Source organism: Littorina saxatilis, linkage group LG11 (assembly GCF_037325665.1).
Source record: "Littorina saxatilis isolate snail1 linkage group LG11, US_GU_Lsax_2.0, whole genome shotgun sequence".
Taxonomy (NCBI): Eukaryota; Metazoa; Mollusca; class Gastropoda; order Littorinimorpha; family Littorinidae; genus Littorina; species Littorina saxatilis.
In genome coordinates, this window is record NC_090255.1 from 1,767,521 (window position 1) to 1,780,020 (window position 12,500).

At 44.5% G+C, this 12,500-nt stretch overlaps 2 protein-coding genes across 2 annotated transcripts in view; one reads left to right on the top strand and one right to left on the bottom strand.

Moving 5' to 3' along the window:
• LOC138979381 (uncharacterized) overlaps window positions 1-7,614 on the top strand; it is a 29,774-nt gene extending 22,160 nt beyond the window's left edge. Inside the window, exon 10 of the mRNA XM_070352092.1 lies at window positions 7,236-7,614. The gene's annotated coding sequence lies outside the window, so the exon portion shown is untranslated. The remainder of the gene's footprint in view (window positions 1-7,235) is intronic.
• Window positions 1-12,500, bottom strand: part of LOC138979382 (uncharacterized) — a 118,433-nt gene that overhangs the window by 102,443 nt on the left and 3,490 nt on the right. Inside the window, exons 4-5 of the mRNA XM_070352093.1 lie at window positions 12,236-12,310; window positions 11,742-11,916 (exon numbers count right to left, since the gene is read on the bottom strand). Of these exons, the coding sequence (XP_070208194.1) occupies window positions 11,742-11,916; window positions 12,236-12,310 (250 nt within the window). The remainder of the gene's footprint in view (window positions 1-11,741; window positions 11,917-12,235; window positions 12,311-12,500) is intronic.

Sequence of the window (12,500 nt, forward strand, 5' to 3'; positions counted from 1 at the left end):
TTTGTTGAACATTTTGTACTAGTGTTAACGGATGTGTAGCTGATTTGAGCAACTTCATTCTCAAAATGAAAGGTTTAACTGTGTCAATGTAATTTTGTAATTTTTGAGTTCTCCTTATATTTAATTCCTTAAATGCACATTGTGTTGCAATCCATACAATGTAATTCTGTATCCTATATGATTGAATTTTTATTTTTTATGTCCGTCTGTCTTTATGTGTTGTATAAAGGACAGGTTGGAAGAATAGGCTTTGCCTAAAACCTTTATCCTTTTGTTGAAGTTCTGAGTCTGAGTCTGAGTCTCTCTCTCTCTCTTTCTCTCTCTCTCTCTCTCTCTCTCTCTCTCTCTCTCTCTCTCTCTCTCTCTCTCTCTCTCTCTCTCTCTCTCTCTCTCTCTCTCTGTAAGTGCGTGTACGCCACCAACGACTGCCCTTTACTCAAACGAACCCCTCTTCTCCCCCAGGACTGAGAACAAGCACCTGGAAAACGAGCCCCTGCAGCTGAAGACGGAGATCCAGCATATGGAGGCTGAGAGACGACGTCTCACCATCCGCATGACCAAGCTGGAGGCCGACAACAAGCACCTCAGCGAGCAGAAATTCAACCTCATGCAGGAGAAGCGAACCAAGACAGAGGAGAACGCCACCATCAAGATCGAAGCCAAGCGACACGCCCTGGGCAAGTAAAGCCCCCGCCGCCCATCGAGGGGGAGAGCATGACGTCACGCAGCACGGGCGTCAGGTCACGCGCTGTGGTCACGCGGCACGCGCGCTCCGTCACCCCGCGTCAAGACCACAGCCACCACAGCCACCACTCGCCGCGGTCCCGCACCGAGTACTCGCCGCGCCGCTACGACGCTTACCTCACGGACTACTCGCCCGGCAAGTACCGCTACAAGACCGACACCACGCCCTGGAACAAGTACATCTACAACAAGGACACTGCGGCTCACAGAGACCGGGCGGGCGCCAAGAACGGGGCTGTGAAAGCAAAGAACGGAAACACGGCTTACAAGGGAGGTCCTGGTGACAACCGAAGCTACAAAGAAGACGCCGTGAGCTACAAATCTGACGGAAGAAGCTACAAAGAAGACACCGTGAGCTACAGATCTGACGGAAGGAGCTACAAAGAAGACGCCGTGAGCTACAAATCTGACGGAAGAAGCTACAAAGAAGACGCCGTGAGCTACAGATCTGACGGAAGAAGCTACAAAGAAGACGCCGTGAGCTACAGATCTGACGGAAGGAGCTACAAAGAAGACGCAAGAAGCTACAAAGAAGACGCAAGAAGCTACAAAGATGACGAGAGGAGCTACAATGGGAGCTACAAAGGAGGCGGGTCAGGAAGCTACAAGGAGGATGCCGTCAGCTACCAGGATGCCGCAGTAGGAGGAGGAAGAGGAGGAGGCACGCGCCACAGTATCAGTAACGGCACCAAAGCCAACGACAGGTCCAAAGGCGGCTCCAACACATACAGAGAAGGCGGTAGCAAATACGAAAGTGGAGGCAAGGACGGAGACAGACGCGGCAGCAAATACGAAAGCGGAGTCGGAGATAGGCGCGGCAGCAAATACGAAAGCGGGGGCGGCGGCGGCAAGTACGCCACCTCCAATGGAGATGACCGCGGGTCGGACCCCAAGAACCGAACGTACGACAAGAAGCCCACACCAGACAACAGGAACACGCTGACCAAGGGCCGGACCTACATGGACAGGATCAGCAAAGCAGGGGACGACAAGGAGGAGAAGGAGAGGAAGGAGAGAAATGAGAGGGAAGAGAGGGAGAGAAAGGAGCGGGAGGAGAAGGAAGCGGATGAGAAGGAGAGGAAGGAGAGAAATGAGAGGGAAGAGAGGGAGAGAAAGGAGCGGGAGGAGAAGGAAGCGGATGAGAAGGAGAGGAAGGAGAGAAATGAGAGGAAAGAGAGGGAGAGAAAGGAGCGGGAGGAGAGGGAGAGAAAGGAGCGGGAGGAGAAGGAAGCGGATGAGAAGGAGAGGAAGGAGAGAAATGAGAGGGAAGAGAGGGAGAGAAAGGAGCGGGAGGAGAAGGAAGCGGATGAGAAGGAGAGGAAGGAGAGAAATGAGAGGGAAGAGAGGGAGAGAAAGGAGCGGGAGGAGAGGAAGAGGCGTAGGTGTGTATGTGTGTGTGGTATGATATAGTGATTTAACATATTATTTTTCTTACTATGTACTTAGCTTTAACTTGTGTGAGTGTATGTTTTTCTTTGGATGTTGTTTGTATAATTAACGCATTATCATTATGACATTTATGTATGAACTAGGATACTCTTTATTGTAAACATGTATTGCTTTTTCTAAGCTGTTCAGTTTGATGTTAAGCGCGGAGAGAACCCCATGGTTCGCGCTATATAAGCTTGTCACTATTATTATTATTATTATTACCCGAAGAACACCACGGCCTCCAAGAAGAAGGAATACTTTGAGGAGGACAACAAGAAGAAGAAGGCTGCTTTTACGTGACGCTCAGTAGGCTAGGTGGGAGTGGGAGAATAGTCTTCACGCACGCACGCACGCACGCACGCACACACACACCTTATTTTATCCTTGTGCAACTTATAGGATTCCCTACCTTCACTATCTGGTGATTTTTACATTTAGTCAAGTTTTGACTAAATGTTTTAACATAGAGGGGGAATCGAGACGAGGGTCGTGGTGTATGTGTGTCACGTTTCAATATATCACATAAGGTGATTATGAAACGGTTAGTTACTTCTAACTAACTAACCACACTGTCATAAAGTGGTTTGCATGTGAAATAAATGAAATTACTTTCATATGTACGTGTTCTGCCCTATTGCTCTGTCTCTACCCTTTTCACACCAAACACTTTAACAACAGAATTTGGGAGGATACAGGCTTATTATTTCCTCAACCAAAAACAACATAATTCTTCACTTCCAATACATCAATACGAATCAACTTTTCGACACACAGTTCACACAATCTTTTAGCTTTCACTCAATGCATGTAAATACATATTATAAAGATACTTTCTCAAATATAGATTAACGCACGAAAGAAGGTACCGACAGACACTCACGAGTTCGAATCACGGCTCACTGCATGTCGCCAGTTTCACTTCCCTGTGTCGCTGAATCCTCGTAGAATAATGAATTCCCAAAAACTCTCACTGTAGGTGCCAACACACACCTTCCACTGTAGATGCCAACTCACACCTTTCTCGTTTCTCCCCGAGAAATCCTTCCGCCATTAGCGAAAACAACCGTCGTCAGCTACGACCGGTATCGATGAAGACTCCCCTCGTCTAGTCATCTGCGCCGATGTGGTCCCTTGCTCGCCACCATCGTCCCGCGCTTCTCCGTGTAAGGTCCCTCCCTCGTACACGCCATGGAAAACCCTCATGGAAACTCCTAAAGAATTTAACCAAGTCTTAATACAACATTCTCTAAAACCATCTCTTCTTCCAAACGTTCATGTACCAACTCATACATTCTCGTTCATTCTACGTTCACATTCCGTCCACATTCAATATCCAAACTAATACTTAATCTATGAATAACACTCCCATACAAAGCATCACCGTCTTAAACATAACATAAATGCGTAACATTTATGTTCAAGAAATTCCCCATGAAAAACCGTGATACAATTACATCAAGAATTCTCTCAAAGCTTCACCCTAATATTTGGTGCACTTTGTATACACTAACCTTTACACTCCAGCTATGTATTCCAACGTCAATAATATACAACATAGTAAATCATTTACCTTAAGAGACCCGTCTCTTGAAAGAGTACTTGTTCCCAGAACAAGTCTGACACGCGCCGACAACCTTCCCGGTTGAAAATCTCAAACGCTGTGACGTTATTTACCCCAGACCAGCTACATGTCTCAAAACACAGCTCATCTCAAGCTATGGTTTTCTCGTGCAACGCACAAAACCCGTGATAACGCCTCTCCGGTCAGCTACGCATCGCCCTTCACTATTTAGGGAGGTTAAAAACACGACGTGGTTTCACCTCACAAATATGCTACTCACATCTTTGTGACACACACCACGATCTACTCTCGCAGACATACAAATAAATAGAATCAACAAAATTATAAGTTTCAGACGCCTGTTTATGTAATATCACGCCACCTCCCTCGAGACTTAACTCCAAAAGATGTTCTTTTTACGTTCAAAACGTTAAACAAGTGGTCACTGACAAAAATGCCAGTTAAAGTACAGAAAATAATAATAACACGCTGATCCCGTGTATAGTTAAGAAAAATTGCTGATCTACCTTAAAGTACTAGTTCATGCATTTGTCTCACACCCCACGTCGTCACCACTCGAGTGTAATCATAAATATAACAGATGACTTGGTGGTAAGAAGGGTGCAAAAGACATGGTGCAACTTAGCTTTTTGCCACTGAGTGGGCGGCCCGTGATTAGTCTATAGTCTCCACAACCGTCGAATGTAGTGCCGGCTGGCGTGGCGACGAAGCAGGGAACAGTGGAGACATCAGGCGCCTCACTCAGTCGCTGAAGGTCCTCCCGTAGTCTACCAGAAAAAGTAGAGTTGTAGCTGGTAGGACGGCGACAGCGGCAGCAAATCACCAGTACATCAGGTTAGCAGGTTACATCAATGCCGCGGACGACCTGGTTACAGCATCCCGCTCAGCATAGCACGTAGTAGATATACGTAGGCAGTAGAAAACAGCCAGCAACGGAAGATATGAAGAAATGAAGAAAGGCTGCAACAAAAAGCATCGGTGCATTAAACATGCCACGCTACCCCTCAACCTCCACCTTTAACCATGTCAACTTTACATATCTCATCGAGCACGTGGGCCTGCACAAACGAACTTTTACAACAACAAATCAGCTATTTCCTTCCTTCTCTCCCTATCTGCAAAAACCATTCTTTCTTTATTTGATGTTTAACGTCGTTTTCAACCACGAAGGTTATATCGCGACGACGCAAAAACCATATACAGATTAGTATTTTAACGTCACAAAGAGCAAAGTATGCGCTAACCTGGAAAGAACAACAGAGAGTATTTCATTCCACAAACACAGACTCGTCAACAGCGTTAAATAATGATTTATTACCTCAACAGCCTAATGTAGGTAGCTCTCTCTTTTAAGCGAATCCGCTTCCTTTTGAATGGCACCCGTTCGTCAACGGAAATACCGCCATCCTCCCTCTTGCGCTGAATCCTTATGCGGTGGAAAACCTTCCCCGCACAGCGAAGAAAACTTTGACGCCCCGTCCGTCAGCCAGCATGTAAACAGAGAGAAAATTGTCTCTAATTGAAGTTCCTTTAAGCCCTACTGTGCAAGCAGAACGGCACGTTGACATACAGTCAGTCAACGTGTTGAAGACTATCAAACTTGTAGGAAAATAAGACACCGACTGCTCTCTCTAGCCGCTGAGTTTCGAGTGTCCAGTTAACATGTCTCACACAGACAACCTTGACAAAATCACGTGACTCCCCTTGTCACGTACCAAGTTCAGCTATCGCCAGTTTTACCCTGACAGCAGAAATCACCCACGTGAAATCCGTGCAACACGAAATACCCGTGTTCGCTATGCTCTGTCAGCTAAAACCCCCAGCCGTTGACAGAAAACAACAGGCGCTCTCTGTCGCAATTCGAGAAAGGCACCCGACAGAGTGACACTTTCTAGATCCATGTCACTAAATCGTGACAGTGTGTGTGTGTGTGTGTGTGTGTGTGTGTGTGTGTGTGTGTGTGTGTGTGTGTGTGTGTGTGTGTCTGTCTGTCTGTCTGTCTGTCTGTCTGTCTGTCTGTCTGTCTGTGCGTGTGTGTGTGTAGAGCGATTCAGACTAAACTACTAAACCGATCTTTATGAAATTATACATAAGAGTTTCTGGGAATGATATCCCCGGACGTTTTTTTCATTTTTTCAATAAATACCTTTGATGACGTCATATCCGGCTTTTTGTAAAAGTTGAGGCGGCACTGTCACACCCTCATTTTTCAATCAAATTTATTCAAATTTTGGCAAAGCAATCTTCGACGAAGGCCGGGGTTTGGTATTGCATTTCAGCTTGGTGGCTTAAAAACTAATGAGTGAGTTTGGTCATTAAAAATCGGAAACTTGTAATTTAAATTATTTTTTTATCAAACGATCCAAAAACAATTTCATCTTATTCTTCGTCATTTTCTGATTCCAAAAACATATGAATATGTTATATTTGGATAAAAAAAACAAGCTCTGAAAATTAAAAATATAAAAATTATGATCAAAATTAAATTTCCGAAATCGATTTAAAAATTTCGTCTTATTCCTTGTCGGTTCCTGATTCCAAAAACATATAGATATGATATGTTTGGATTAAAAACACGCTCAGAAAGTTAAAACGAAGAGAGGTACAGAAAAGCGTGCTATGCAGCACAGCGAAACCACTACAGCGCTGAACAGGTTCGTCAGTTTCACTCCGTTTTGCACAAGCGGCGGACTACGGTCATTGTGAAAAAATGCAGTGCGTTCAGTTTCATTCTGTGAGTTCGACTGAGCTTGACTAAATGTTGTATTTTCGCCTTACGCGACTTGTTACTTTGTGTCACAAGAATCGTCGGCTAAATTCAAGTGGTCAACTATTTGGAACTTCTGTAACTCGCTCACAACTTCACGAGAAAAGTAAAGGATCTAGACTGACGTTGAATTTTCCCCAGCAACAATCGTGTACATGATCACCTGCGTCCAATACTTGAACCTTCCACCAATGTCATGAAGTGATTTTATTCTGAATGTTCGGAATTTGACGTTGAGTATCAATAATACGCGCAGGAAAGAAACATAATAAATTCCATTGTGGCGCTTACCATCTGATAAAATTATACGCAAATTTCCATAATTATGCAAAATTATGATCACACTGCAGAAAATATGAGAGTTATAAGAGTCGAGGGTAGTTCAAGGGTTTCCTCTGTCTAGACATATACAGATTTTTGGACCAAGCAAAACTGATAAATATTTTCTTCAGCTTAGCTGTAGTTTTAGTGCAATATGCCTTTCTTACTTGCTTATTCTCCAAAAATAAATGCATTGGTCTTTTCTTGTCTCGCACCCACATCATGTTAAACTGTATGCACGTGACTATGACTTTGTATGAGCTGATTTTGCTTGTTGATATGCACATAAATATGTTATACTCTTACTTTCTCCCAAGCGCAAGACAAATTCTTCTATGAAAATTGAAGCCAATAAAATTTGAGTTGAGTTGAGTTGAGTTATTAATTTAGGTGATATATCTGGTAGAGATCAAAACAGATCACATGTGATTGCCTTTTTCCACGGGAGACTGTACATTAAAATCAAGTAAAACGTAATGACATTCTTCTTTTGAAGATACATTTCAAGATTGTTTCGCTTTTCAGTACTCATTCTGTATATTATGTTACCTTCCATGTAAATCGAGAAACGAAACCTTATGACTATTGTTGTGCCAAATACCCACCTGTGATACGCTATGAAAACATAGCACTCAGCTGTGATAGTTAGATATGAAAATATAGCACTCAGCTGTGATAGTTAGATAGATGCTATTTGATATTCTGTTGTTATCTTTTTCCAATTTTGTAAAAATAGGATATAAAAATAGAAAAATATGTCTGGAAGCCATTATTTTCTTAACCTTACACTCTGTGTGCAGGGCCGGACCCAGGGGGGGGTTCCAGGGGTTCCGGAACCCCACCCCTGGAAAAAGCATGTACCTTGCTTTGAGTGGGTTTTTTTTTTACTAGTTTTAGCACCAAAACAATGCTGGTCTTAACCCTCAAAACAAGGCCCAGAATGCACCAGATTGCACAGATTTTAACCGTTTTTCTAAAATTTTCCGGGGAAGCATGCCCCCGGACCCCCCTAGTTCGCGCGCCTGCTTTGCAGGCGCGCGCTTGTGGCTTCGCCTCTTCGCTGATTTGCCCCCCCAAAAAAGGAGGAACCCCCCCTTACAACTCATTTGGTCCGGCCCTGGTGTATGTGTGTGTGTGGGTGTGTGTGTGTATGTGTGTGTGTGTGTGTGTGTGTGTGTGTGTGTGTGTGTGTGTGTGTGTGTGTGTCTTTTCGTCTGTCTATCCGTGTGTGTGTGTACCTGTTCGCGCAAGTATTCGTTTAATTTGTTTGTTCTTGCTTTTCTATTCCTTTTTCTCCTCTGTCCCTTTCACTTCTTCGCGTTATCCTTTTATCTGCCCTCCCTCTCTCCTGAAGTAGCTTCCTTTTCTATTGCGTTCTGCTCTCCTCTTTCCTTCTTTTTTCAGCCTTGTTTTCATTCCTCTAAGGCCAAAAAAAATAGGTCTGTTTACGGTAACATAGGGTGAAAAAATAGGGTCGGTAGGTCGGTTTTTTTGTTTGTTTGTTTTTTTCCATTTTTTTTCTTTTTTTTCCCCCCTCTCTATGATGTTTCACAGTTCATTTCTTCTCATCAATCCCTGTTTTTGCCCAACATAACTATAAACAGTACTTTGAGCTTACCTCCCTTCTGTCGTCTGCTGTTTGAGCGCAAACAGCTCTATTTTGGATGCGGTTTTTTGGGTTTTTTCAGACGATCCAAAAAAAAGATTAGGGTCGGGCCTAAAAGCTAGGGTCGGTCGGGTTACCGTAAACAGACCTTGTTTTTTGGCCTAAAAGCCCTTCTCTTCGACTGCTCTGTATAAACACACACAAAAAGCTTCTTTTCTACCGTACTTCGCTATACATTCCATGTCACTCGCTCTCAGTCCATTTAACTCCTCCTCTCTGTCAATGGTGTGTACACAACGAAGGGGACAGACAATTCCACAACGGAATCCCAGCATTCATCACAGGAACATACTGATCGATTTTAATTGACCCTTGGCAAAGACAGCTCTCAAAGTCAATATCCGATCAATCACCCGCTACCCCAATGCGGTCAATATGCACCCAAAAGTCGAATGTCTTTCAGCCACTAAGTCGTGTAACGAGAAGCAGGTGCCAAGCACTTAGCAAGGGTTAAGGCCTGTCAGTCAATGTTCAAAACCTGAAACCCTGTCCGCTGAGCATGATTAGCAGTATAGAATACGAGTGATTAGCAGTATAGAATACGAGTGAAGTTGGGTTCTTTATTCGCAAAGAGCGATATAGTAAGATATGTTATATATGAAGTCTTATATCGCGCGCGTATCTCCAGACTCGGACTCAAGGCGCAGGGATCATCTATTTATGCCGTGTGAGATGGAATTTTTTACACAATACATCACGCATTCACATCGACCAGCAGATCGCAGCCATTTCGGCGCATATCCTACTTTTCACGGCCGAGGCTATTATTCCAAGTCACACGGGTATTTTGGTGGACATTTTTTTATCTATGCCTATACAATTTTGCCAGGAAAGACCCTTTTGTCAATCGTGGGATCTTTAAAGTGCACACCCCAATGTAGTGTACACGAAGGGACCTCGGTTTTTCGTCTCATCCGAAAGACTAGCACTTGAACCCACCACCTAGGATAGGAAAGGGGGGAGAAAATTGCTAACGCCCTGACCCAGGGTCAAACTCGCAACCTCTCGCTTCCGAGCGCAAGTGCGTTACCACTCGGCCACCCAGTCCACCGGACTTAATGATACTTAAGATCTCGGACTTAATGATACAGTTCTTCTAGTATCAACAATTCAAGTCACCGTCTCAGGTCCGCCTGTCCAGGCTTGTACTTGGGATGGGGCCGTCCTTCCAAAAATCAAAAGCCTAGCTGATTTCTGTGCAAATTTAGAGTGTCACAACGGACACTAGTTTCATCCGCGAAATCAAATCATCCAAACATTCACACTCTGCATAGGTAGCAGTGAGGATGTTAGTTTTAGTTGTTGGTATGTTTCCAAGTGAATAGATGGTCGTATCCCATGTGACATCGGGGCCAGATTTGAGGCAGTAAGGATGTTAGTTTTAGTTGTTGGTATGTTTCCAAGTGAATAGATGGTCGTATCCCATGTGACATCGGGGCCAGATTTGAGGCAGTAAGGATGTTAGTTTTAGTTGTTGGTATGTTTCCAAGTGAATAGACGGTCGTATCCCATGTGACATCGGGGCCAGGTTTGAGGCAGGAAGGCAAACCGTTTTCGCAGGAAGGACTGTGGCTTTAAATGTGTTTCATTTTAAAGGTACTGAGCCTCAGTCCTTGCAGAGCCTGTTAGAGGTTATTCTCGAAGATCGATCGGTTAAGTTCAAAAGTTTAAGCGCGACATCATCTACACGATTCCTTAAACTCAAGACTGCTGACGTTAACGAAGAGGGGGGGGGGGGGGGGCTTTAAGCCTTGATCACCTAATGAACACCACAGACAGGAGCAGAGACCATAATGCTGATATAACAAGAGCAGTAGCGAAGTGCGACCTCGGTGCCAGCCTTCTTCCTGCTCAAGAAACCACGCGCGTCTGAAGGCAACACACAACCCTTCTAAAGCTTTATAGACATACAATCTACAATCCCTTCTACATGAACAAACTTTCAAATTAAGGTCTACAGCAGTACTGAGCTTTCTGTGGTCAATCTGTAACGTACATGAAAGCAAAATACACAGAAGTTTGTATCTCTACTCTGAATGTAATACACCTTCGAATGATGTTGCTCAAATAATAATGCTTTGAAGAGTTAGTATCGTTTACTTACAACAAGTGCGTTCACAAGTTACAGAACTTGAGAAGCCTTTACATGCGAACTGTGGTTTGTTGAGGAAAGGTCCTGCAAAGTTATACCGTGACAGGAGAATTGGCGACAGTTCTGTATTCAACTCAAAATGGCTAATATTTCTCTGTTCTTCCGACACATACGGTAAGTAAAATTCAATCTTATTAGATCACCCGTGTGGCTTGAATCAAGGACTTTAACTCTTTGAATAGCGAATGTGGCTCTCTCTCTCTCTCTCTCTCTCTCTCTCTCTCTCTCTCTCTCTCTCTCTCTCTCTCTCTCTCTCTCTCTCTCTCTCTCTCTCTCTCTCTCTCTCTCTCTCTCTCTCTTTCTTTCTATCTCTCTCTCAGTCTCTCTCTCTCTAAGTGTGCATGAACATAATTATATATTATCACAGAAGCGTGTATCAATGTGCCGGTCGATCGACGTATTCAGCTCCTTTAGACTTAATGTAGTACGTAGTTGCGGTACAGTGAAGACGTCTAACCATGGTCCGGACGGTCGCACCACCGATTCCTTCCGTTCCAAGCCCTCTAAATCGTTTCTGCACGTTTCTCAAATGTGCAAGGCTCGGACACAAACAAAACAAGCTAGCTAAACACACAATTTCAGCTCAATCGGCACATCAACACCAGAGATCTGAGTGAGGACAGAAGGACAGACAGACAGACAGACAGACAAACATACCGCAAACTGAATTAACATCATGCATTCATCAAACAAACACAACTAACAAAACAAGAAATTCCTCCGATAGGAACTACACCCCCGTCAAAGGGAAATAACCTTCTCAGTTGGTGGCAGTGAGAATGGTTATTTCCCTTTGACCAACGGGGGTGTCCGTCTATACCAGGCCTTGTATAATTTTAATCCACCAATAACTCCCTCACCGTGTGTTTGACTGGTCCCAATTTTTGTAAGGACCGTCTCAGGAATGTATAGAACCTGTTCACCAAGTTTGGTGACGATCGGTCCGTTCATTCTTGAGATCTACTTGCGAACACAAACACATCGAGTGAAACATATACACACCCCTATACCGGGGGTGTAATAAACAAACACAAATTTAACAAACTCAACAACTGCCAAACACAACCGTCCCACCAACCGTTCCTATCCAGACGAGACTGCGACCCCTCCAAACGATGAGTGTGAACCTTGATGGCAGCCATCTTTTTCTCCACGCCTGACAGCTGTCTGAGCTGTGACTCTGACGACCTTTCCTGTGAACCTAGCCTGGCTTCCAGCTCCTTTACTCGCTTCTCCAGCTTGTACTTGGTCAGCTGTAGACGTAACAAGATTTCAGTGACACTATATATTCACTCACACACACGCACACACAAACACACACACACAAACACACACACACACACACACACACACGTACTCACATGCAGACGTCACACACACACACACACACACATACACACACGCGCGCGCGCACACACACACACGCACTCACATGCAGTCACACCGACAAACACACACATACGCGCGCGCGCGCACGCCACAAACAACACGTACGCACGCATGCCCCCACCCCCACCCCCCCCCACCCCCCACCCCGCCCCCCCACCTACGCCCCAGAAGAAAAAAAGTGACCTGCAAAGTCCTGGCTTCTTCCTTCATAGCTTTCATTTCCTTCTCTGCACAGCTCTTCATGATCTGAAACTGCTTCTGAAACACACCAGTAGATCGTGTTAAAGCTGCTTTTGACAACTCAGAGGCCTCCAACATAACGACTGGCGAGAAAGCCAAAGACGACAACCGTTAACAACAACTGTCATCATACCCTGCTAAGTACACGCTTCCTATACATTACGCCTTTATTTCAATTTTGAACATTTCTCTGAAAGAGATAGATACA